Below are 27,897 nucleotides of genomic sequence, written 5' to 3'. Positions count from 1 at the left end.
AGAACAAATATAGGACTATGATTCCAAAAACAATCATGTAAAGAATACTGAACATGATGATCATTTTGAGTGGCTGCATTTAAGAAGTAGGCTATGACATTGTTTACAGTTAACAGGACTGTCTATTTACATATAATTATTAATGATATGACTACTAATGACAGCAGTTGCAATTCCATTTAGTTAGATTATAATATCAACTACACCTTAAATTTCCTGTTGTTAGGTGAAATGAGCTGTGCTTTTATTGTACTTCTTAAATTCAATGGTCAGTAAAATTTAGGATTTTGTAGATACTCAGTAAAATATCTGGTGACATGACTAAAAGGCATCTTGTATTGGTAGAAAGTAATGGAGAGAAGATCTATGGAGCCAAGAATTCAAAGGTATTATCACCATACAGATAGTTCCATCTGAAGAAGATGAAATGGTGGTCTCTCTAGCAGGCTTTTCTAAATATGTATATACTACAGTCATTAGGAGCACAAGGAAAGGAGGCACCCATATGGACAGTGGCTCTGCCACTTATAGGTACATGATCTTGAGTAAAATCTTCAGCCTTTCTGAACTTTAGCTTCCTCATCAGGATAGAGATTTAACAACTACTAAATAAAACTATGTAAGTAAAGTATTTTACACAGTGTCTGGCATATAGTATGCATTAATCAAATCCAATTATTAATTATTTTCTCTAAGTGCATCGGCAATAGTATGAAGTCTTTGGTCACACCCCTTAACAGGTACTCATCTGTGTGATTCAGGATGGGGGAGTCCTTCCTGATCATCATGTCAGTGGGGCCTTGTGAGTAAAGCTGAGTTCTCTGGGGGATGCTGTCCTACTGAATCAGCAGCACCAAGTAAAAATGGAGACCAAATCATGACTGGACTGCACCAAACCAGACCTCTGATGCTTAATCTCCTCTTTAAACTAGAGAAAGAACCCTTACAGATAATTCATCATTTGTCTTCACATACTTAAATCTCACAATCAAATGTTGTGAAAGGCTGGACTGGTCCCACTTATCAGAGGCAATGATTAGTTCAAGTAGAATCTTAAGAGAACTTCAGTCTTTCCTATAGGTTGGGACCTAATGCTAAAATTCAGCATGTGATTATTTCCTAGAAGAAAACTGTGATGAAAACTCCAGTTGGTTGAAAGAAGTGATTAATTGCATCTAAACACAGGCAAATCATGAGTCTGCAAATAAAGCTTTGTTCTCAGCATATTTAAGATAGTATAATTTAAGTCTGAAAAAGAACTGGTTTGAAATTTTGCTACCCCTCTGGCAACCCACTTTCTTCAGATGTTCTTGCTACCCCCAGCCAAAAGAATAATACATTGATGAGTAATAAACTGGCCTCATTCTGTACCCACTCCCCAGAGAAAACATTGGGAGGGGGGAAAAAACACCCTCTGATGTTTTCTAGCAAACACACAAGGAGGCTAAACACAGGCCAACAGATTGTCTGTAGTGGGCCTTAGGTCTCGGATATGTTTCAGAAACATCAGAAAACATGGGTTGACGAAAGGCCATATGCACAGATGCGCACAATGGACTCGGCTCCATAATAAGAGTCTGCAGCTTGAGCAGCGCAGGCAAGAAGCATTGATTTTCACTGGAGAGGCCATATCAGGTTACAGGAATGCACACATTTAATTTTTATGAGACTAAAGGCTCACAGAAACAACAACAACAAAAAATTCCCTCTTTGTGACACATTAATGTAACCAGTGAAGGGCAACTTGGAAATAAAACCAAGGGAAAGGCTTAATTATGTTCTCAAAAGGCCTTTGAAAATAAACTGGAATGCCACAAGCCACTCTGACATGTTCTGTGACACTTTTAGTCTCCTGGCTAGACAAATGCTGGACCTGGGTCACATCCGCAAATCCTCATTTTTATATAAATACACATAGATGGCATTACTCACCCCTTTCTGGTTTCTCTAAAGAATACTGTTCGTTTTCCAGATAAATCCAAGAGTCGCCAATCTTCCAGCTCTCAGCCCCAACCCAAGAAGAATAAGCAAGAGAGAAACATGGTTTCATACGAGAGCATCTTCTTCCAGCCAAGTGTAATTTACAGCGGAGTGTTTGGTTCATGTGTCACACAAGAATTATACAACCTCGCTGCTAGCCCTGACAATAAATATGCACTCCTCATTCAGGTAAATGAGATCGTTTCAGAAGTAAATGGACTCCACCACTAAAACGTGCCTTTTGCAAATAAAATAAATGTTTGGAATGTTTCCCCTGATGAAGATGCTGTAGCTGACAATTAAAGAGGCCAGTTATCTAGCCCCTTTCACATGAAGGCCAGCCCAGGAGAAGCAAGGCCACGAAAGCCAGAAACATCTGACAATAATTCAGTTACATCAACTCTCAGCTCTTATCAGTATGCATCATCTCCAAGGCAAAAATGGAGGGGAAAAGGTCAAAAAGTGGATCTCCACTGGCAATCCTATGTCTAGAAATAAAACCACCTTATAAAATGACACTGGGTTATTACTAGCCTATACCAAGCTTTTAGCTACCTACCCCTTCTCCCATGGAGTTACCCTCATGGGAGCTTCACAGGAGACTTGTAAGGTAGAGAAGGTATCATTTTCCCATTTGTAGATGGGGAAACTGAGGTAACATGTAGTTTCCTAAGTGTCCAAAGACTCACAGATGGTTATAGGTTATGTCAGGGTTATAAAAAAACAACAACACAAAAACACATGCTAGGATTCCTAGGTAATAAACCAGCATCTGTTCAATCTCTCTGCTTTCAGAGCAATTACAATACATGATCTCTTCTCTTTTTTAAAAAAGTATGTTTTTTTATTGATTTCGGAGAGAGCGAGAGAGAAACATCAATGATGAGAATCATTGATCCACTGCCTCCTGTACGCCCTCCACTGGGGATTGAGCGCAAGACCCAAGGCATGTGCTCTGACCAGGAATCAAAATGTGACCTCCTGTTTCACAGGTCAAAGCTCGACCACTAAGCCACACGGCTGGGCCATGATCTCTACTCTTAAGGAGCTTATAACCTAATTACAAAAATAAGATGCTCAGACACTAAATTAAACAAGCCATTGAAGATAAACCACCAATGCCAAGCACACACTCTCTTCAGTATTTTCAGCTCTCAACCACATTCATTTTATGAATTTATGGAATTGACAAAAAAGATTCTTAGTAAGTTAACAATTTCATACTTAAACCTACACAATGCAAGCACAGTTCAGAACATGTCGTTTGCTAAATTATTTATGTCCACATGGCTTTCCTGATGAATATCTAGGTAAACTGTAATAGTCTTAGGTATAATTATTTACCAGTGACCAGATTATACAGCTCACCTTGAGGGAAAAGGAAATTAACGCGGTTTAAAAATCAACAGTCTCAATATTTAGCTATTTTATTGAGTTATAATGACCTGTGGCAATATAAAATTTAACTTTTTTTGTCTTCTGACATTCCCTCTTCTTGGAATTCCAGATTTCTAAATATTTTCAAGAAACTTTTAAACATCCATATTTTAAGAAATTCGTTTATCATGGGGGTCAAATAAACATGAAGAAGCTGCAAAGATAATAGGCAAAATAGTATTAACCAATAACTGTAATTGGGTGTTGAATTTTGGCACTCGATTAAAATTATGCAAAAGAAATGAAGAAATTAATGATCTAATAGTTATAATAATTAGTAATTATATTTTTGGAGTCTGTAAGAATAATTAATTAGAGCATACCTTGAAGGTATCATTAGCTTCATTATAAAATGAGCCAGCAGAGATACAGCTGAGATGAGAGCTGCCTCTGGCCACAGGCAGAAGAGAGTGAACTGTCAGGACCTGGGGTTTCAGACCCATGGCTTCACCAACTAACCCACTCACTGAGCTGGCACCAGGAACCCCTTTCTTTTCTTGGCGTGCACAAGAAGCTATCCTTTTTTTCTCATCAACTGTTCCTTTAGACTACAGCTAGTGATCCCATTCAGTTCCCAGATGAGATTCTTTTCAAACTGTGGTTCCCTTGGCAGTTTGCCACCAAAAAGTGTAGTTGAAAAAAGGGAGATAAGAAGTCTGGATGTTTTAAGGTTTTATTATCATAGAAGGAAGAAGAAAAAAGGCAGAAAAATATAAGGATTATTAGTATAACTGAAGCTATAACAAGCAGAGATGGCATTATTCTAAAAAATAAACTGGTTACCTAGTTACAGACCGATATATAAACCACTGTATCAGGAATTGAGAATCACAAAAAATTTTAAAAGCCTTTTTATACTGAAAGTATAAAACCATATTTGTGCCTATAAAATTTAAAGATAAAACGTGCATATTCTTTCCATATTAAAAATGTAAATTTCAATAAGCAAAACATTAATACAACAACAACAACAAAACGGCAAAAAGGCCTAGACAGAGATGAACAGATGATTCACAAACTGCCAGCAAATGAGTGGGAAAATGTTCAACATCTCTTTTAATCTAATAAAAGCAAATTAAGTAATTTTTGGCCCAATAGATAGGCAAAAATTTCTTTTTTGATGACAATATCTAAATTCTGATTAGAGGTAAAGTCAGAAAGGATGATGCATTGCCTTGATGATGATGAGGCAAGTGGTACAAGCTGTTTGAAAGCAGTTGAGTAAAGTGTATCAAAACCCACTTGTTGGGCTAATTCCTTTGGGAAAATAAGTGATGCAGATGAAGAGTATTGTGCAAGAAGGTTCATTATAATATTATTTATTAGCAGGGAAAGTTTCAAAATAGACTATGCATCCAATAATAAGCAGAATGGCTTAAGTAACTTACGACAAATAGAAGATTATACAGTCATTGAAATATTTTCCAAACAAATAAATCATAACCCTAAGGAAATGTTTACAAAATAATGTGAAGTATAAAAAATCCAAACACAAAACTACAAATGAATTATAGCTAAATGATATGTTTGGATGAAGGCACAGATTACATAAAGGATATACATCTAAAGCACCAACAGTGATTAATTATTTTTAGTTAGCATTTTTTTCTTTCTGTTTATGTATTTTCAATAAGTTTTTAAAATCAGAAAACAGCAAATTTACCCATAATTTTTTTAAGGAGCATAAGGGAATCCTCAAACTTTAGGTATTGTTATCTTTTCACCATTTTTGTTCAAGTCAGCTAAAATTCCTCTTGACTCAGAAAGGAGCACACCAGCAGGTAGATTTTAATGTTAGGATTGTTTGATTTCCAGTGTTAAGACTTGGGAACTTTCCTTTCTTCATTATTCTTTCAACAGATGTCCTGTTGTTCCCCTTTGGGGTGTTTTTTTTCATAAGGTCAGTTTTAGGGGGAATTTGGACGAAAGAGAAGTTACCAAGACCACTCCTTTGAATGTTTATGCTGTAATGTTAAAATCCCAGATGACACTGCCAAGTTGCCTGGGTGCCTGCTGGCTTAGCAAAGAGCCACAGGACTGCACACAGGCAACAGTCATAAATGACACAACCAAAAAGTGATTGCTGCTTGTTTGAGAAAAATATGCACAGGATATGCCAAAAAGACTCCTACACTGGATGTTTTTCTGAATGAATTTCTTGTAAGTTCTGTCACATGAAACTAATGTAATACTAGGAATCCCTATTATACGAGGACCTCATTCCAAATGCATCTACCACATTGCCTGTGCCGCTGGCTGGTCGAAACACACAACTCTACAATTGCATAATTATGACATCATATTATAAAGTTTCAGTGCTTGTTTTAGCTTGGTTCCAGCACGGCTTTTAATTAATAGATTTGATAATCTTTCTTTCAAATATAGCTCAATACAAAAACTAATGCAATTAGAATAACCAAAAAAACCCCCAAAAGACTCATAGCTGTTTGCAGCCAACCCAAACACTGCAATGGCTGTCCATTGCATTTAGGTTGAAAACTAAACCCCTAACCTGGCTCATCACACCCCACCTTCAAAGTCATCTGGTAGCATTTGCCCCCTTTCCCACTAAGCTCTGGCCACAGTGGTCTTTTTCCTCTTTCTTAACTATGGCAAAATAATTCTCATAGCACTATGTTTCCTCTACGCCTACAATGTCCGTCCCCTTAATCTTAACATGATTGGATCAGCTTTGTTTTCAGGTGGATTAAAAGTAACTGAGTGAGCAGAAATCAATCCCATGAAATAGCAAATTAAAATTAACATTTTTTTAAAAATATATTTTATTGATTTTTTTTACAGAGAGGAAGGGAGAGAGATAGAGAGTTAGAAACATCGATGAGAGAGAAACATCCATCAGCTGCCTCCTGCACATCTCCTACTAGGGATGTGCCCACAACCCAGGTACATGCCCTTGACCGGAATCAAACCTGGGACCTTTCAGTCCGCAAGCTGACGCTCTATCCACTGAGCCAAACCGGTTTCGGCAACATATTTTTTAATTTGGTACTCTTGGTTAGGAAAGACTGGCCTTTGTTTACCTCCAATATTTGGAAGGAAAGTTTCAAATGCTTTCCTGATAGAGGGGTTGTAAATGTCCAAGTGCAAGCTAGTGTCAAAATAAAAGAATGAACCAGACTTCTTTATTGGCTGCAACTCAAAATCTACAGGGCTCTAACACGTACTTGTTTGTCTGTCCTAACTACTGTGTCTTAGGGGAATGATGGTACTTATTCTCTCCATTTCTTTTATTTCAAATAGTGCAACATTATTAATGCTATATATATATATATATATATATATATATATATATATATATATGGCATTAACTTATGGCATGATTATTTACATAAGCCCTGTTAGAGCAATCAGGCATTAAGATGTCCCCTAATGATCCCAGTCTTTTGGTATACACTTGTATAATCTCTTCCCCTGAATGCAGGCTGGACCTACTGACTGGTTTCTAATGAACAGAATATGGCAAATGTGATGAGATGTCACTTCTGAGATTAGATTAAAACAAAACAAAACAAAACCTGTGACTTCCATATCTCACTTTCTCCCTCTTGGAACCCTTGCTTAACTCCTAGCCTGCCAACAGCCATATAAATAAACTTGGATGTGGATCTTCTGAGGCCTGCAACAGCCATGTGAATTTAGCAGACCCTCCCCAAATTGAAGTTCAAGATAACTACAGCCCTAGCTGACACCCTGATTATAGCCTTCTGAGGTACCCTGAGCCAAAGGACCCAGCTAAGTCACACTCAGATCCACGACCCACAGAAACTCTTAGTTAATAAATTTATGTTGGGTGGGGGTGATTTGCTACACAGCAGTAGCTAACTAATAAATTATTTACAACCCAGACTACAAACTTGACATATTATTTTCTTTTTGTTAGGATTATAATGAAAGGAAGTTTTCACCCCCTTAAGTATGAGGATGAAATCTTAGGTTGCATAGGTATGGAGGATTTTCAGAACTAGAAGTAATTAAGCAGGATTTTTTCCCAAAGGGAAAGATAAGTATATTTGGTACATCAATCATGAAGCCACTCATAATTTATATAGCGTTTTAAAATCTAACTGGTGTTTTCACATTCATAGTCATTTTTATTGGTCTTTAAAAGGTTTTAAGTATTATTATTACCTCCATTTTACAGATAAGGAGACTGAGACTCAGCAGATTTTACGACTTCCATGAAGGCAAGGACCCTCAGTCTGTTCACCACTCTTCCCCAATGCCTAGTTCTGTGTCTAGCCCTGTAAACACTCAATACATATTTATTTAGTGGCTGCCTCCTACAACAATGTTATCCATAAAGATGGTGCCTTTAAATTCCCCAACTGATGCATACGTCAATCAATCTCTCTATATACTTACACAAATATGTATTATTGGAAACAGTATATGTGTTTCCCAAACAACACAGGTACCTCTGAAAGCTCACTATAGTTCTAAAGACAATAAAGAGATTATTCCCGAATTTAACCCTATTTTTCATACAGTTCTACACTGCCAAGGACAGAGACCTAGAGCTCTTTTATGAGCTAAGAACCCTTTCTTAGTAAATCAAATCTCTTCCCTCACATATCATTTCTTATAATCTCCCAGGATGAGACTGGAGACAATAGGCCTTTCTAAGAGCCACAAAAGGAAGTCAACAGCTGGCTCAGATCCCCTCATCGCCCACAACACTGCCGTCCCTCCCCTGCCAGGCCTGGCCTCTTTCCTCCCATAAACATGGCAAGTAGGAAGTAATAGGTCTTGTCAAAGGTCACTATAAAATAACCTCAGGAGATGTTAGATAGAGGTGTCCACAGAAATGCAACAACGTGCTGACAAGGAAACAGGAGGTAAGGGGATTTTGATTAGGAGGTTTATATAAGACTTAAATTCCTTTTCTTTTCAAAGTTTCACACTCAAGCAATCATTCAGTCTTCAACCACATGCCAGAAGCTTCTCCATATTACCTAATAAAAAATATTTTTTCACAAAAGATACATGGAGCCATTAAATAATCAATTGGTCTCCATTTTTAAGAAGATAAGAAAATCATTAGGTATGATTACTCTTGGAATTGTATGATTACAAATAGAGGAACTGCAGGATATCATGTGTAGAGTAATAAATTAATACCAGTCATCTACCCATTTGGCAAATATTGAAGAAGTATCTGTGATGTGCCAGCACTACATGTTGGGAAAGGGGTGATGAACCAAACATGCATGATCCCTGACATTTCATAATTTAGATTCTAGTGGCACATATGGATTTTAAATTTTTAAAGATTAAGTTAAAAATCATATGAAGTGATGTAAATTTGAAAATTGAAAGTGCTAATGAAGGGGAAGTTCAGGATAGCAGGAACATTTAACAGGGAGACTGAATTTAGGTTAGGGATACAGTGGAAAGCAGGAATGATCTATACAGAAGGGACAGCATATGCAAAGTCCCTGCAGCTCCTAAGGCTTGGTGATTTCAAGGACCTGAGATTCCAGTGTGGTTGGGGTACATTGAGTGGGGATCTGTGTGTTCAGAGATGAGGCTGGCCTATCTAATGCCAAAGACTGTGATCCTGACTCTTTTCATGTCTGTAGCCCAAAGTCTTTTCCCTGAATGCCAGACTCCGCATCCCACTGGACTACTGGCCATCTTCTCACACATAAATTGCCCCATACTGAGCTCCTCATCTCCTCTAATAAACCTGTTCCATCAGCCACCTTCCCCAATTCAGTTGATGACAACTCTATCCTCCCAGTGTCTCACATTAAAACCTAAGCATCCTCTGACTTCTTTCTTACCCTCATACCCAGTCTGTCAGTATGTCCTTTTGGCTTTACCTTCAAAATAAGCCAAACTCTTCCTTACTGCCTCTCCCACAATCACCCACTCCAGGCCATCACCTTTCTTATCTCCTAACAGGTCTCTTTTGCCACCCTCATTCATAACATAGTTCGCAAGCCCCTACATGATGCAGCCACCCACTACCTCCCACTCCTTCCTCACTGCCTCCGTGTCTGCTTTCTTGCAGCTCCTGAAACACACCAGGGTCTTTGTACTAGCAGCTCCCTTTGCCTGAAAGCTCTTTCTCCGGGTCTGCAGGAATTGCTATCTCACTTCAGCAGCTCTCTGCTCATATCACCCTCTCAGAAAGGTCTTCCCTGACTCCTCCATCTGAAAGATGAAAGAGCATGCTGCCTCTACATACGCAGCCCAGCTTCATCTTTCTTTTTGACACTTACTGCTCAATGAAACGTTATATATTTACCACTTTGTATAGAGATTTTGTCTGCTGGTTCACTGCCATAACCTTAGAACCTAGAAGAGTTCTAGCAGAAGAGAGCAAAGGCACACATTTAATGATGCTCTTTGTTGGGCTATCACATGACCATCTTCAGAAGTCATTCTGTAATAAAATTACAAGCTCCTAAGAAATATATTGAGTATCTAGTATATTACTAAGATTGAGGTTCCAGAGAAGTAAGAAAAGGAGCGAGAAGTCAGGCTAGCAAGAAGAGGGAAGGAGGGCAGGTGGTAGACAGGTCAGTGTCTAGTGGAGGAGGGCAGCCCTGAGTGCCTGTGACAGGCACTGTGGTGGGACAGAATGTTCTAGAGCAGTGGTTCTCAACCTTCCTAATGCAGCGATCCTTTAATACAGTTCCTCATGTTGTGGTGACTCCCAATTTCATTGTTACAAATTGAACATAATTAAAGCATAGTGATTCATCACAAAAACAATATGTAATTATATATGTGTTTTCTGATGGTCTTAGGGGACCCCTGTGAAAGGGTCATTTGACCCCCAACGGGGTCGCGACCCACAGGTTGAGAACCGCTGTTCTAGAGAAACAGTGACAGAAATAAAAGGAATGAAAGAAGTGTGAGAGTGCCCAAGACAAACTTAGTCTCTTTCCCAATTTTGCCTATGTTCAACCCCAAAAGAAGGTGTTTTTTGTTGTTTCATCCAGCATGAGGGGAAAGAGATTAAGGTCTTCAGAGTATATATTTATTTTGCCAAAAGATTGGTCATGTGTTTTTTTTAATAACCATAAAAAAATTCACAGCAAACTTACATGTCAAACAATAGGGAGTGGGAAAGAAATTATGATATAGCAACTCAATGGAATATGACGCATAATCATAGTTTCAAAAACTATGTAGCAACATGAAAACATGTCTGTGGTGTAGTTAAGTAAAGGAAGCAGAATTTTAAAATGTGTCTCTTGCCGAGCCGACACTCAGTAGTTGAGCATCAACCTATGAATCAGGAGGTTATGGTTTGATTCCTGGTCAGGGCACATGCCAGTGTTGTGGGCTTGATCCCCAGTGGGTGTGCAGGAAGCAACCGATCAATGATTCTCTCTCATCATTGATGCTTCTCTCTCGCCTGCTCTCACTTCCTCTCTAAAATCAATAAAAACATATTTTTTAAATGTGTCGCTGCTCTGATTAAAGCCATTTAAAAATTATGTTCACCTCTAGTCAAGGAATGGAAGGGCATGTGAACATGAAAAACCAAAGATTCCTTAGGGTTGTGAGGTTTTCTGGGATTTAGTCATCCAACCTCATTTTTTTATTTCTGAAATATTATTACAATAGTTTTTAAGCTGCAGGGACATCCATCAATATACCAAGTCTCCATAGGCAGATTCTCCCAGAGCACTCACCAGACATCCAGCATCTTATGTTGGTAATAGGAAATTCATGATAAAGAACAATGTCCAAGTACCCCGTAATCAATTCACTCAGGATTAATTAACCATCTACCTAACATGTGTAAGGGACTATTTGCTAGATTCTATTAGGGAAATCAAAACTGAGCAAGCATCCACTCTTGCTGTTATGGAGCTTACAATCCAGGAGAGGGAATTTTTGACAAACATAAAAATAAGCTCAACAGAAGATAATTTTTTAAAAACCTTAAGAAAAGTCTTAACAAAGCACTAAGGAATTTATTTCTCATTCAGTTTTTGGTTTGGGAGATTATGTTTCCAGAGGCAGAAGGTGAGGAGAAGGGAGTGCTGGGTGAGGACAGAAGTTCCAGGGAAGAGGGGAGTCTGAACATGGTGGAGAGACACTCAACACAAACAAGAGTTTATTATGGGTCTGGCTTGAATGTGGGGTACAACTATAGGGAATGCTAGCTTCAGTTGGCCTAAAGGCCTTTAAGAGATGCTAGAAGAGGCTCTTGAGCAGGGAAATGAGATGTTCAGAGCCATATAGTTGAAAGATTTATTTTGTAGCCAAGATGGAAAGAGTTGAGCTTGGGGACCAGACAAAGCTGGTTCCAAATTCCAACTTCTCCATTTAGTGGTTTTGTCACAGTAATTGACTTGCCCTTTAACTTCTATGCCTCACTTTCCTTATCAATAAAAAGGAATAACTTCATCTCCTTGGTAATTTTGCTATGAAGGTGACATGGTAGATCAAGAGAGTAGATATTGGTCAAGGCTCAATAAACACTCAATAAATAATCATGTTTCCCTTAACTGTCACTTCATAGAAGGAACTACTTGAGAAGGAGACAGGGGGAAAGGACAAAACGAATAAGACATTACTCAAGTGGGGGGGTCTACAAAACGTGACAATGACATGCTCATGATGGCCAAGGGAAAAGGCAAAGTCCATGATTATCATAGGGTTCAAGCTGGGGGCAGAGAAGATGATGGAAGCTCCCACTGAAATGAGTGTGTCATAAGGAGAAATGGTATGAGGATGTTAATATTTGAACAATTTAAAAATTAAGGAACAGCAGCAGTCCATCTAGGAGGAAATGGTCAGAGAAAATTGGAAGTCACGGCTCATAGCCTGGGAGAGAGATATGGGCTAGAGACACATATGACATATGTGGTATGATTTTTAGTAGTTGCCTATTCCTATTACAAGGTCTATAATACACCTACTAACTTTGTTTACTGTTCATCTTGATACATGGAGAGAAGCTGCTGGGCTAAAAATATCCCATTTGGCATATATTCTAACTAAATTTAGCATCCCACATTTTCCCCATGATACATATTTTTTAACAGCTTTATTGAGATATAATTTACATATCATACAATTCATCACTTAAACTGTACAATTCAATGGTCTTAGAATATCTACAGATTTGTGTAAACATCACCACTATCAATTTTAGAACATTTTCATCATTCCAAGAAGAAACCACATATCCCTTAGCTGTCACCCCAAAACCCCAGTCCCACCCTCAGGTTTAGGCAACCACTAATCTACCATCTGTCTCCATGGATGCGCCCATTCTGGACCTTCCATATAAATGGAATCATATAAGATGTGGTTCTTTGTGTCTGGCTTTTTTCTTAGCACAATATTTTGAAAGTTCATGCATATTGTATCATGTATTATATCATGTAAGTACTTCATTTATTTTTATGACCAAATGGTATTCCAATATATGGACATACCACATTTTGTTTATCTATTCATCAGTTGATAAACTTTGGGATGTTTCCACATTTTGGTTATTATGACTAACCCTGCTATGAACATTTATATACAAGTTTTTATGTGGACATATGTTTTCATTTCTCTAGGTTGTATACCTAAAAGTGGAATTGCTGGATCATAAGTTTATGTTTAACTGTTTGAGGAACTGCCAAACTGCTTTTCAATCCCACCAGCAATGTATGAGAATTCCAATTTCTCCACATCTTCATCAACATGTGTTATTGCCTGTCTTTTTTATTATAGACATCCTAGTGGATGTGAAGTGGTATCTCACCATGGTTTTGATTTGCTTTTCCTGATAGCTAGAGATGCTGAACACATTTTCATGTGCTTCTTAGTCATTTGCGTATCCTCTTTGGAGAATTCTCTATGCAGATCCTTTGCCCATTTTTTGTCTTTTCATTGTAATACGTTTTTAAAGCAAAGAACTTTTTCTTCTGTGTTTTCATTGTGCAAAACAGAGGTATAAATGTTCATCAACAACTAGAAAATCAGAATTTTTTTCTTCCTGCATTGAAACATGTATATTCAACTTGGTATGTGTGTTCTGTTATGGGAACTGGTGGCTTTTGTCCTTGTCAGTAAATATTAGCACATCAAGACAATGATTGTTAAGCCTGGCAGAGTGACAAACTACAGTTGTATATAATTCTTTGTTCTCAAGGTTAAAAGTTGGTGTTGCCCTTTTGGCATTGCTCTTTCACAAACCCTAGGGCCAAATTCAAGGCCAAACCAAGGTCAATGCCCACATTAGCAAATTCATTAATCAGTGCAATATGTATACATCTGTTTTAAAGTGCAGCCTTTTTTTTCTTTCTGTGTTTTGCTGGCTTTGTTTATTCCTGGTAATGTGTGGGTCCACATATCTGAAGATTTATTCCAAGTTTTTCTGGGATTTCATCTACTTGGAAACTTATTTTTAACATGGTTTAAAAAATGTCTGGTTATAATCTACATCACTCCCAATCGGTCAGCTCCCGTGGGGTCCCTCTACTACTTGCCCTGGGTATTTTCTTCTTGCTGGGCATACCTACTGTTATGGGTTGAGTTATGGGTTGATCCGCCCCCAAATCTCCAGTGTCTTAGAAAGGGACCTAAATTAGAGATAACGTCTTTATGGAGGTAGTCAAGTTAAATTGAGATCTTTATAGTGGGTCCTAATCCATTATGACCGGTATACTTATAAAAAGGAGAAATTTGGACACATAAGGAAGACCATTTGAAGAGACAGGGATGACAGCCATCTCCAAGCCTTCTGGAACAGCCCTCAGAAGGATGCAAGCCTGCCAACACCTTGATCTTGGACTTCTAGCCTCCAGAACTGGGAGAGAATAAATTTCTGTTGTTTCAGCCACCCAGTTCGTGGTAATTTGTTACAGCCCTAGGGAACTAACACACCTGGCCATGCACACCTGAGTGCCAGAGCTATGGTGGCCTGACAGGTGGATGCCTCTCTCTCTGGAGGGTCTCTTCTGTGACAGAAATTATAAAAACTGCACTGCCTTGCAATGCAGTGACTGCACTACAGTTTTTAGTTATAGTTGCTCTTAGAATTTTTGTTCGTAGTTATTTTCTGTTCTCTTCCAAGGACTCAGACACAAGATTACAGGGCCTTGGACCAGAAACCCTTCCCTCCTCTACCACCACAAAGAACAACCTGGACTTCATTGCTGGGTCAGGCTTATCCTGCCTGGCTCCCTCTTCCCTTAGAGTGAGTACAACTCCTCTCCCTTTCCTTCATCTTCCAGTTAATCAATCCCCTAGTCATATGGATTCTATCTCTTAGATGGCTTTTGGATCTGGCACCATCGTAGCCCAAGCCACTATCACCTCTTGCCTGGATAACCACACTAACCCCTAACTGAGCTTTCTGCCTTCAGCCTTGCACCCCTCACCTTCCCGCAACATTCCATTGTAATGACTTATTTAGTGTCACTTCTCCCAGCAAGTTCTGTGAGGAGAGGAGCCGAGGAGTCTGTTTTTGATCATGTATCCCTAGTACCTGGCACATAATATGTGTTCAGTAAATGTCTGATGAAGGAAGAGAGGGAGGGAGGGAGGAAGAAAGGAAGTGGGGTTTATATTCCCTTACATAAACTTCAAGGCTATGTTTTTTCATTGATCTCAGTTGAGCAGATCCTTGTACTGAGAAGGCAATCAGTCAACACAAATAGAGATGTCAAATGATGTGTTTTTCAAATGAAATGATACAGCTTTCTAAACATATGGCCCATCGAGATCCAAACCCGTCTTCAGAAAAGGGGCATTCAGACCTGTGTGCCTAGCTGTTGTCTCCCCTGAATTATCCTGCACGTCAGAATCACGTCACAACCCCCACCTCTCTGCCAGGCCTAAAATACAAAAGCCCTCTCTAGATTTCTGCTCCTCCCATTAAGGCACGACAGCTGCCACACCTAACTTTGAACAAGTGGTCCATGCATTCTATTTCTCCATCTGGGGAATGCCTATGAGCAAACCTTATCCCTCCTTTTTAAAAAAAGAAAAAAAGAGCTAAAATACACCTAACATAAAGTTGTCCATGTTAACCATGTTTAAGTGGATAGTTCAGTGATATTAAGTATCTTCACCCTGTTATGCAACCAATCTCCAGAATTTCTATTTTTAAAAATAAGCATTAAATAACTAAAACTATGTAAAGGAATACAAGGCTTCCTAAAGAGACTTCCTAAAATATGTACTAAATTAAAAAAAAAAAAGACAAAGCATCCTTCTACTGCCTGCCTTTTAAAGATGCTATAGTTTTTGTGCTTTAGGGGGGAAGGGTAAAAATGAACCATGGTTTAAGTGGTGAACCAGCCTGTCTGAAGAATGTCCCTTCCAAAGGGCATGCCAAGTAATTACATGTAATTTTTTTCCTCCCTGGTTTTTGTGAGTGCTTCTGAGCCAGTGCTGCCTCCATCCAATGGGCAGACATCGCTGTTTTGTTTTCTTAGTGTTTTGAATGGTTGGAGATTAGCATGGGTATTTAGCAAAAAGTACAATTTCAAATTACACACTGTTTCATGGTGCCAAAACACTGCACACATCGTCTGATGATGTCCACCAGCTCGGGACTTAGAATGGTGGTTGTTAGTCATCAGGCTTTGCAAAGCTGGGAGATGAAATCGTAAACAGTGTGTGCTTAGACGGGCCTTATTAGAAAAGAAGAGTGTCTAAAACATGGACTCATATTTTTTTAAAACCTGTAATATCTTTTAATTGACAATGTGTGTATTTAAATCAACATGACTAATAGATTTGCTCAAAAGGAGGAACATTTTATCTATGGGCATTCTCAAAAAAATGATAAGCACATTTACAAGTATATATTCTAGTAGCATTCTGGTCTTCATTGGCCAAGGTTTTTATTTATGTACAAGCTTAACCACCATAACCACATATATATGTGGATATTAAAATTGCTTTAACTTTAACATAATGCTTACAAAAGGATCCAAAGTAATCCCTCCCTGGCACTGGCCACAGACTGCATGTTTAATCCTGGCTTTTATCTCACCCACTGAAGACATAGAGGTGCAGATAGGAACTGAAAATGGCTAAATCCAATCCTAATCACCATTAGGAGAAAACAAAAACCAAATTCTCAAAAGCAGATGGCTCAGGCCCAGTGTGAAGACAGTACATTGGTATAACAAAAGCCAAAGTATTTTATTAAAGATAATTCAGGAGCTAGAACTAGAATCTATCTTGCTCAATGAATGAATACCTAAAACCCCTTTACTTTGAACCCCAAAAGAGTTGAAAAAGTTAAATCTTTAATCTCATTGTCACAAAGTCCTCTAACAGTCGATCACAAAGTTGCCTGAGAGAAAAGTTTCCCTACGTTCTACCAAAAACACAGGTTTGTAACAGATGTCTCATGTAACATTTAGGACAGATCCCAGATTAAGAGGTTGATATATCCATATGTATTTGTTAATCAATCCAAGTACATGAAGCCTAAAGCTGGGACCCAAGAATTATTAGCAGAGAAACAATTTAAATGCAAATAACGCATGCATGGAAAATCATCAGAAAGCATGTTACTTATAAATTCCAGGCAAATGCAATAATAAACACAATTGGAAAATTCCCACCTGGCAGCCACCCAGAGTAGTGCTTATAATAAATGTGAGCTCTTTTTGCACACTGACCACCCTTCTTATTAACAAACATGATGCCTACCTAGCCTTGTCAACCCCTCAGCTTCTCCATCTATAAAATGGGACTTAAAGCTGCATCTTAATAAATGGAGGGTAAATTCTTCTAATAAATGACATTACAGAAAGCACAAACAGCATCTCAAAATGTAAAGAAATGTGCAGTTTTGTACCTAAACATGGTTTTAAGTCATGTTGAAAAGCACATGGTCAGATAGACATGCACTTGGAAACAGACTGTGATCAGGAGAGAGGTTCCGGGTGAAATGACTCATGAATGCGGGAATGCAGAGGCTCTCAGCAGCATGAAGTCACAAGGACCTTCTCCGAGGTCTCCTCCCCTCCACAAGCAGTGCTGTTTGTTGACTTCAAAAGACAATAGGTGGACAATTTGGAAATCATTATTTCTTTATATATATGATTATTTTTATCCTTTAGTGAATGCACAGCTGTTTTATTGTTAGAAATAATTAAAGAAAAACATTCTGGTTTGCATTGAGAAATATTGATTCTTCTACTATTTTAAGGGATGTCAAATAGAATGAACACCTTAAGTCTAGGGGGCTCTAACTAACATCTTGATATGAGCCAAGGGCAAGTTCGTCCGGTGCAATGACACAAAGCTTATTAAAAGCTTAGAGGGAAGAAACACAAGGGAATCCAAATGTCTTCAATGGAGTAAGATTTCCCTCCAAAAACAGCTAAAGGCAAGTAGTATTTGGGGCAAAAACAGCAAACTAGCAACATAACTGAAATGTGTCAATCTTGACCATTTACAAAATGGAGGGTTTCTAAGAGGCTATGTGCAAAGCAAACCATAAGTTAAGATTTTTGAGGGGGAGGGGGAGCAAACCACTTAAAACATCCATATTTGAAACTTACACAAAACTGAGCTCATGTGAGGTACAAAGAACTACCTTCTTAATTAAGCAATCTGTACATTTTAATTTTTATTAATATTTTCTTAAATGTGTTTTGTAGTATGCTGCACATCTATAACAACCATTTACTGCCCTTGAACTCTGAATGCAATACTGCAATCCCTTTCCAAATAGAATCGCGGAGTAGAAGATTCCTTAGAGATCAATTAGAATTGCAGTTCTCAACCCTAGTTACACTTTAGAAACACTTTTAAAAAATACAGAGGCCGAGAGCTCTACCCCAATTACATCACAAGGGGGTGTAGATATCCCCCTCTTGTGATTTAGTTTTTAAAATAAACTCTACAGGTAGTTCTACTGGGCAGCTAAGATTAAGAACCACTGATACAGAATATACATATTTGCACTGCCTGATACCGTAGTCACTGGCTACAAGTGGCCACGGAGCACTTGAAATGTGACGAGTCTGAATTGTGTAGTAATTGCAAAATACACACCAGATTTCAAAGATTTAGTACCCCCAAAAAATCATAAAGCATCTCATCAGCATTTTTAATATTGATTATAAGTTGAAATGATAATATTTCATATATACTGGGTTAAATAAAAAGTGTTACTAAAGTTAACTTCTCCTGTTTCTTTTCACCTTTTTAATGTGCTACTAGAACATATAAAATTACATATGCAGCTGGCATATGTGGTTCCCACTATTGAACAGTGCTGGTCAAGACCAAAATTCTTATTACAAATGAAGAAACTGAGGCAGAAAAGCATACTGAGTTCAAGGCAGCACTCTGGGGATCCCCTCTTCTGGTCTTAGGCTTCTTCTCCTGTTGTCATAGCCCACTTTGTTGCAGAGCTGGGCATGGCGGAGCCCCTGATGCCATCACTCGGATTTTGAACCTTTCTCTCTTTGTCTTGCTATTTTTTCTTCTAAGATTTGATATTAAAAATCTATTTCCCTTATGGAAAAACATCCCCTCTCCACTGTGCACATATTTTTGGTTTGTTATTGTAGGATTACTCATGAAAGCAGAGTAACAAGAATGGGTGTCAAAAAATAAATCTAGAAAAACATTAACATAAAGAAAATGCAGAGAAGGGATGGAAAGGATTATTAAGGCTTTTAAGATGTAGATGGTCAAGTTCTGGCCTGTGAATGTTTTACCATGTTGTAGCTTAATAAGTAACCCTGGCATTCTAAGAGCCATCTTCAGCACATTATCAGCCTCTCTGCGGAATTTAGAAGTTTGAACCTATAATATTATCTTTTCTCCCAGAAGGGCTGTTTTTCTGGACAGTGTTGTCATTACAGTGAGGCAAATCAGGCTCTTCATGATAGAGCACCACGTCACACCTAGGTACCCTGGCGGAAATGGACTTTGGCCTCAATACCTTCTACCCTCTGGTGATCAGATTAGTAACTGATCAGTTAGAAGCCAAGCAGCATCACTGCTTACTTAAAGAAGAAAATATTGTTTTGATAAAGTAAAATGGCCCTACCAGATCTGGCAAATAAAGACAAAATGTATTTCTTCTAACAACCAGCTAATTCAAAAAAACAACAACAAAGATGTTTTTTGTTGCATGTGGATTCCCCTCCTTGGGAAGCCAGCAGAGCACGACTTGCATAAAACTGGCTGAAATGTGTTATATTTGAGAAATCATGCAACACAGGGCTCCTCAGTGCAATAAAAGAAGAAAAGAGACCTGAATTCTGATATAAAGCCTTCATGCAAAGAGCTGGAAAGAAAACCTACCAGCCAGGCCAAACCACACATACAGTAGATGCATTCAAGATTTCTATTGAGATATTCTTGCTCCCCATCCTAAATATGGCATAACCTAAATGTCATCTTAAATCAAATGTTTGGTGCTCTGGAGCCCCCTATGTTGCATGCATGATTTCTATTAGCTATGATTAGGCAGGTTTTGCCAGTCAAACCACAAAGAGCATACTTCCAGACTCAACTCACTTCTCATGTAGTAATATTCACCTCTAAACCCTCTCATTCCTATACACCAACCTGGGAAGATAATAAGTTACAGATGGATCCTGGGCAGAAGTACATCTGCCAGAGTGAAAACACTTGTTGCTCTATTCCACTAAAACAAAGATTATTGATTTTAACTTTAAATAATTTTTCAGATCTCTTTCTCAAAGATGATAAAGAAAAGATGAGAAGTAAAAAAAAAAGTTACTGCCTTATTCGGAAGTGATTTTTTTTAGAGTATTTTTAGTTCTGCCTGGTTTTAGTCTCAAATGAAATCTGGATGGTGTAGTTTTAACAGGTCATGTCTAATAATAATGGTGAAGAAGAAGAACGATCCTCAAATAAGAAGGCCGATATTAGAAAAATTAACATCACAGATATGTAAGAATAAACAGAATAGAAACTATAATTTATCTGGTTAGGGCATTTATTCAAAATATCCGATTTAAAAAATTGTCTTTGAAAGGTTAGTGATCAAAGGCTTGAAAAGAGCAGGGATCCAAAGCCATGGGCTGGCTGTGTTTTATTCGTGACAAGGGCATTTGTAGTGGCCTGGCTCATGGAAAAACAACCTAACCAACCTGGAGGCAGAGACTGGGCTTCTAGGCTCCATTCTGTTCTTTAGTTCTGGGCCTTGGGTGAACCAGTGAATGCCACCAGGCCTTAGGTTCTGTTCTTCAGAGTGAAGAGGTTGGTTTATGAGTGAAAAGACCTCCCCCAGCTCCAGCTCTACATATGCTACAAGCCTTTCTATCACACCATCAGAATGCCTAGGCCGAAAGGAACTCTTACTCTCTAAAATTAGTTCAAGACAAACACCAACATAGTAGTTTTCAATCCTTGTTAATTTTAGGGTAGAGATTAGAAATGTAAACCTTGAGGAAAGAGAAGCAAGCAACGAAAATATGTATTTTTAAAGTGTGAAATGAACTTTAATCTATTTCTCAGAAAAGATAATTGGATAATAGAGTGAGCATGGAGGAAAGAAATGAAATGTCAGCGTAACATCTTATACATTCAGGAATTTATCCTAAGCTTACAAGTTTTATTTTGAAAGTTCCAGAGTCTCAATAGAGCATCAGGTTTTTGCTCTTGTTTCTGAAACAGTGTTACCATAATCAAGAAACTTGAAAAAGTATTCTACCTCTGTCTGTCTCTCTCTCTCTCTCCCAACAAAGCAATACTAATGGATCATCAAAAAACACCAATTGCCCATTTTTCCCCTAATCCAAAATGTAAGAACCCTTTAGTGAAAACATTAACCATGATGTCATTTTTAAAGTGCCAGCATTTCTTTTTAAAGTAATGCTGCAATATAGCTTATTTAGTTTATGAATAGGAACACAAAAAAGTTCTTTAAGTCTGCTTAGCATATCTAAAGGTGCTTCTTTCTCACACTTAAATATTTGAGGCTATTGTCCCCACACACACATTTATTAGCTTATCTCAGTTGTATAATTTTCTCAAATAGGATTCAGAGAAATAGCCCTAGATTTGAATTTTTAAACACTAATTTATAAAAGCATTGGTTGATTCCCATAATACAGCTGGTAGTCAAGCTGGACAAGATAATGAATTGACTGAGATCATTGTTCCATCTTCATCCAAGAAAACTGCCTCTAAAAAAAGATCTTAAATTGCTGTAGAAATCCAATTTGTAAAAAGCAAAAGAAGCATATAGATGGGAAACACCAGCATGATCACATTAATTTTGTGACTAACAGCAATGCTTTGAAATGAAGAAGAAGAAAAAAAGAAAAGATGACAAAAATAATCAGTCCACTCAAATCCCTAATTTTAATTTAACAACACAACCAGAGGAAAACCAACAGCAAATACAAAGTTCACATCTTAGGGGTCCAGCCAGCATCACCCCCACAGACACAAAATAATTTTCAACTTAATAAGAAGCAAATGCCAATGCTAGGGAAAAGCTGTAGAACAGTGATACATCATTGCTAAAAAGTAAATTATAATAAGAAATCAGGGGACCAAGAACTTGACGTCAGTACAAATAGCCATGGAAAGTCCATGACTGATTGGTTTTGAACCTGAGGTGTGGAAAACTGACAAGTAGTTATCATGAAAATCTTCAATTCACTGTCATTGAAAAGCTATGAAGGAAAAGTCTCTGGACAAACTACCATTCATTTAACCACCTATTCAAAAAAAGCAGCAATACCACAAAGATACAGAAGTAAAGGCACAGTTTTCACTCTTTTGGTGGGAATGTTCTAACAAACTATCTGCTCATATATAAACTACATGAGGTCACAGCTGACTTCTAATTTCCAGGCAATTTATGGATATCAGCAATTTACATTTAAAAACAGTCAGCTTGTAGATACTATCAATTGAGCAAATGTGTTTACTCTGAGTCCAGTTGGAAAATAAAAATTGTTATATCAGTCAGGATTTCAAAAGAACAGATTTATTTAAAGTGCTACAAGCAAAGAAAATGGGAACATTTATAGGGAGGCACAGGTGAGTTCTTTCACTGTTTTCTCAGTTTTAAAACTAAACTAATAGCTGATATTCAGTCGTTAGCACCTTTCTTCCATGGAATACACAGCTAGGTTGGAATGTGGAGAATCGTTTTTTGTTTGTTTACTTTATTTTTAATTTTTAGGCTCCTTTTTTTTAAGAACTCTGCCCTTATTAAAACTTAAGTACTTATTATAGTGATTCATAAAAGTTCATAGAATAAGGGAATTCTTACCTAATACATAAACATGTTCATAAACATTATTTTACCCAGGAAATAATGGTCTTATTCTCACACACACACACACACACACACACACACACACACACACACACCCTTCCACACAAAATGCTACCAAGTCCCAGGAAACTGACAAAAGCAACATTAATATTCAGTGCAAAATACGAATCCCATTTCTGAATTCCATCTATGAAAAAACAAGACTGGCTTCATTTAACCAAACTGCACAGTTCCCTTTCTGCTTAATAAGCATAATAAACAGCATCTTACCATTATCTGTAGAATAAATTCAGCAACGTGTTGCTTCCTGTAGTCACCAAATCAAGGTGTTTTTTTTTCTTCCTTTCTCTCTAGTAATTTCTTTTTTCACCAGCAAGATTAGGAAGAAAATAAATCTGAGTATTTGCCTCAGTATTTCAGACACAAGGTTGTGAAACTAGCCCTTAGTAAAAAAGAACAGGTCTGGTATTTTACAATCACTTTTGCAATTCAGAGGTACCTCCTGAACTCTCGTACCTCCTCTCCTCCCTCGCTCTCTACGTTTCTTTTAGTAATGAGACTAATTTTTCCAGTAGCCTTTAACTCCCTAGATTTAACCAACATGGAAAATGTGACTAAAAACTTGTAGAACTGTCTAGCCTCCAACCCTACACAGAATCAACTTTGTTGTAAGTGTTGAAGAACACCTCGCAAGCAGCTACTTGCTCGCTTAGGCTCCTGAACTGCACAGCACAGAACGCCAAATAACAGTGCGCCATCTAGTTAGCAAGCGGCACTCTCCATTCCAGAAGGGGGGACACCTTCAAACCCTGGGAGTTAAGGACTTGTCAGGGTTCAGCTGCTCCGAAGGTCCAATTGTTTATTTAAATAAAAAAGTATATCACTACTGAGATAATCCACATGTAGAGGATATGGGAAAATTTAGGTTATAATGGCACTACAAACTTTTACATCTAACTTTGATTTACAAGATAAAAGCAAGTTTTAAATTAAAAGGGCTTTCTGTTAATAGAGCTTATTATTCTGAAGACAGGAATGATTTTCTTCGAAAGTTGTCCCTGGGTGCACGCCTATTATCTTTGCCTTTCCCCTTCCACTAATGAGCATTTATCTAAAGAGCCTGTTAATCCTCTGATGTGCGCTTCTGGTCAGAGGTAACAGTTTGAATGAAACCACTAATCACTGATCACTAAATCACTGATCATTAATCACACTCTTCAGTGTCCCTGACCCCGGCCATTTTTCCCTTTAGGTCAGTGCATCACAAACAAGAAGTTTAACATTTAGATGTACATGCATTTTGTGAGGGTTATACTATTTCATCTCTAGATGGAAATAAATAATACAGCCCCAAACTTGGGGCAGGATTGTCAATTAGACCCCAGACAGGAGTCTCACAAATGCCTACTCTATAGCATGGCTTTCTCTTTGAAGACAGTAGATCTGATTATAACCAAACATGTGTCCTTCAAGAAGACCCCACATATTCAGAATATAAATGTTCCTTTATTTAGTTTTGACCCACTCCAAATCAGAAAGCACCCAAACCCACAGGCCCTTTCATCCAAAACCCTGGTAGTAATTTTTTTATTTCTACTCCACAAGGGTTTTTACTTTTATCCCTTAAGCATGTCACATATAGTTGTTTTTAGTTCCGACTCAATTCAATAACTTAGGTATATAACTTCCTGTTTAAATATAGACATGGAAGGTTTAAGAGAAAAAAACACAGCAACTCATTACATGGTACTTTGGATTCCAGGGCTCATTCCCTCACTTTGGAAATGAAATATTTAATCTTGATCCTTTCAGCTAAATTTGATTTAGTCAGCATCCTCACTACTTCTCTCTTGCACTGAGCAGTTGGAGAAAGGCGCTATGTAAAATTATTTTGTTTGCAATGGGTGTGTTGTTTTCCTAAGTCACCACAGGGACACAGTGTTATCATAAAGTCTCTAAACACTTCCTGAGATGCCTTTTCGATCAGGGCTGAGCATTTTCGCCCTGGAGAAGAGGGCTCGCTGGTGCCTTTCTTAAATAATAGAAAAGGCCAGATTGTGCCTGTGCTGATCAGGTACCATGCTCCTCTCAGACACCAGAAGCTCTTACCCACACTCCAGGGACAGTGATTGCCCGGGGAAACGCAGTAAAAGCCGGAGGCGGGGCCAGAGTGGTAACGGTGTGGGCGGGAGAGGGGGCGGAGAAGGAGGGTCCAGGAGGAGCGGGCAATAAAGATGCCCAGTGAACTGGCGATTGTACAAGTATGTTGGGGGCTGGGGGTGGAAAGCAGAGTTGCTTTGTCAGCATTTCTAAGCCCCCCACAACCCTTGAATATCTGAAGCTGTTAATCAAACACTTACTGGCCAGCAGAATGACGTAACGGATGTGCATCCAGCCTTTATTCCTTGACACATGTCAGAGGGAGGGAAAAGTAAAAATCAAACACACTCTGCGGACTCTGACAAAATATACAAGCAGCTCACTCCAGTCCTGGCCTTGAACAAGCGTCAAGTGGGGGCGGCACCCATTCAGGGAAAGTTGGGGAGGGGGATGACAAGGTCTGGGCTTTATCTAGCTCATCCCCTCCACCCCCAACAAATCTTTGGCAAAGAAGCGGGATACAGCCGGCGGGAGACATCTCCTTGGTTCCTGCACACGTTTTGTCCCTCTAAGAACTTTGTGAAAAGTTTAAGCGGTTCCCCGGAGAATCTGGCGTAGAGGTTCCGCAGCCGTGAACTGCCCCCGCGCCGCGGCAAAAGCGGCAGCTGTCACTTGGGGCAGCGGCGGGGAAGAGGTAGTGATGCCAGCGAGCATGGAACTAAGAGCGGCAGGAGCGGCTGGAGGAGTGAACGCAAGCAGAGCCTGGCCACTCTCGAGACTCCCGCGCCCGGAGCCTCTAAGAGCCAAGTGCCCCTCCGAGAGCGACGTCCTCTCCAGGGCCGTGTGCCCACCGGCTGCGGGCAGCCCTGCAGGAGAGGTGGCAGCGGCAGGCTCGGCACCCAGGAGGGAGCGAGCCCCCGCGCACCCGCCTGTCCACCCGCTAGGTGACCCGGCGTCCTCGCCGCGCCCGCTGGAAGTTTGCAAACTTTCTCCGAGGGTTCGACCGCATCGCTGGGAGGTTGGGGACGCGGGGGAAGGTTCCTGGCTCGCCGTCTCCGCTGCCGCCGCCGCTGCCACCGCTTGACCGCACTTCTGGAGGGTTCCGCACCTTGCCAGGTCTCTGGAGGCAAACACACACCCCCGATTCATAACTGTTCCCCGTGTTAGGGAAACACATGCACGCTCCCACACACGCACGCACGCCAGGCGGACACTGCTCACTCCACGTTAGCATCCCTCCAGTCGCATGGCGCCCCGGCCACCAAGACGCGCTCCGGGATGGACAAGACGTGGGGTCTCTGGGGTGGCCTCAGGACAGGAGAATTCCACAGTCCGTTCACCGGCATTTGGGGCCAGACTTCCCTCTGGTACAAACACAGATCACCCTCCAAAAAAAAATGCTTCGCATCTTTCCTACTCCTTGCCCTGTGACCTGCCCATTGGACCAAGTAACCTCACGGCTGCTGCCAAGAACCAACCCCTTCAAACAAGTACACTCCCGAGATGGCTCCCTAGGCAAGTGCAACAAAAGTGGCCAAATGCAAAAGCCCCAGAAGTGGCCCAGCCGTATTTTTAGGAACTTACCAAACAAGTGTGGAGAAGGCAAGAGCAGAGCCCGGTTGAAGGGACCACGTTGGACTGAGCAAAGATTACAATACATTCTATTTAGAGTGCATTACATCACCCCCCCGGTGACGTCACGTGGGATTCCTGAACTTCTAAATCATTGCGGTCCGCGGGGGTGGGAGAAGGGGCGGGGCTGGCGCGCTGAGGGGGCGGGCTCCGCCCCTGCCCCGCCCTGACCCCGCCCCAAGGAGCAGACCCTGGTGCACCCGCTGGAGAGCGTGGCGGCAGCGCAAGCAACAGCTTGCAGAGCCCAGCGCCTGTGACATGGCTCTCTGACATTAGTGGTGTGAGTCAGCTTGGAAACAATCTTCAGGGTTTCAAACAGGACCACGGAGGGGCCTGGTAGCATTTGAAAGGTGTGGGGGTGGGGGTCGGGGAGAGGTGAAGACAGGGTCCTGACGGGGGGGGGGGGGGGAGGGGGGGGGCGGGAAGACTTTCTGTGAATATTAAGTGCAAGATGCTCCCCTCTTCCGTCACCAGCAGATGCCCAGCTTCTTTATAACTGCGACAGTCGTGACCCGATTACAGTGCTCCCTGAATCCTGTCTTCTCAGAGCACTCACTCAAAGCTCCTTAATTGTCCCCCACCAACCTCACACACAAGGGTATTACTTTATTGAGCCCACTCACATGGAATACAAAGAACCCACCCTTTCCAACCCAACCCCCCCCCCCCCGTTTGTGTTTCTGAGAAGCTGGAAGAAGAGTTCCTTTTGGAGGCGAAAGGTGAATCACAGCTAGAGCCAAGTGATGCGCCTGATTTAGATTCAGCGTCAGAGCCGGAACGGCCCTTGGCGATCACTTCCAGAGCCACAGACTGGCAAGTGGCAGAGCCAGAGCCAGAAGGCAGGATCCGGGCGCCTGGTCTGCGGTATCTTCCTGACAACTCCCAGAGAGAAGGAGCCTGGCGTTTTCAGCATTGGCCAGTCACCACCACCATTTCCATCTTTATTTCCATTTAGATGTTCTCCCTGTGAGGCGGACTCCAGGGGAAGGCACAGGCTAAATGCCAGCCCATTCCAGACGACCTGTCATCCTGCAGCAGCTCGCACTTTGCAAAGCACTCACGCCCACATGAACTCCCTTAATTTGCAAAACAACCCAGCACAAGAAGAAGTGGGGCAAGTGCTATGTTTATCCCCATTTTACAGGTGAACTGAGGCAGACTCCAAGAGGTGAGGGGCTTGCCTGTAGTCACTTGAGCAAGTGGAGGCCCTGGTACCACCCCAACCCGTTTTTTAAGCCCCAGACCCCTACTGGGCTCCTTTCTAGAACTCTCTGCTCCTGGGTTTTTGGTGGTTAGAATTTCTGCTAAGGATGGAAGTCGAAGTTTTGCTTAGGAACAGTTAAGCCCCATTAACTAACAATAATTATTCCTGACATTTATGTAACATTTGACATTTATATAGCACCTTTCATCCCAATGCATCATAACCATGACTGTGCAGTTCACCAGAGAATCATGACTGGACTGGCTAAAAACTGTAATGTTGTGCCTGGATTGTCACATACTTCTGAGCTGGT

The 27,897-nt window shown here is 40.1% G+C and overlaps 2 protein-coding genes across 5 annotated transcripts in view; both read right to left on the bottom strand.

The window, feature by feature from the left end:
* The window catches only part of CREB5 (cAMP responsive element binding protein 5), a 407,945-nt gene extending 381,508 nt beyond the window's left edge, over positions 1-26,437 (bottom strand). Inside the window, exon 1 of one of the 4 annotated variants that reach the window (XM_059712651.1) lies at positions 26,333-26,437. Coding sequence is in view for 3 of the 4 variants with exons in the window: in XM_059712652.1 (XP_059568635.1) it covers positions 22,919-22,921 (3 nt within the window). In the remaining variant the exon portion in view is untranslated. Of the gene's footprint in view, positions 1-22,918; positions 23,724-26,332 lie in introns of those variants that run through there. The other 3 variants (XM_059712652.1, XM_059712649.1, XM_059712650.1) reach the window with 3 other exon arrangements.
* On the bottom strand, positions 23,924-26,326 carry LOC132243076 (uncharacterized). The gene is made up of 2 exons (XM_059712655.1): positions 25,970-26,326; positions 23,924-25,868 (listed from the first exon to the last, which is right to left on the bottom strand). Exons 1-2 carry the CDS (start codon positions 26,092-26,094, stop codon positions 25,337-25,339), a joined length of 657 nt encoding a protein of 218 aa, XP_059568638.1. The 5' UTR covers positions 26,095-26,326; the 3' UTR covers positions 23,924-25,336.
* Positions 26,438-27,897: the final 1,460 nt, after the last annotated feature.

This window comes from Myotis daubentonii, chromosome 10, assembly GCF_963259705.1.
Source record: "Myotis daubentonii chromosome 10, mMyoDau2.1, whole genome shotgun sequence".
NCBI classification, from domain to species: domain Eukaryota; kingdom Metazoa; phylum Chordata; class Mammalia; order Chiroptera; family Vespertilionidae; genus Myotis; species Myotis daubentonii.
The sequence above is the reverse complement of the archived record's forward strand: the minus strand, read 5'-3'. Positions and strand labels throughout refer to the sequence as shown.

Bases quoted from the DNA above. Each gene is read 5' to 3' on its own strand.
- LOC132243076 (XM_059712655.1), bottom strand. From the start codon at position 26,094: ATGCCGGTGAACGGACTGTGGAATTCTCCTGTCCTGAGGCCACCCCAG. The intron at 25,869-25,969 runs GTGAGCAGTGTC...GTTTGCCTCCAG, and splicing joins TGGAGGGATGCTAACGTGGA to AGACCTGGCAAGGTGCGGAA.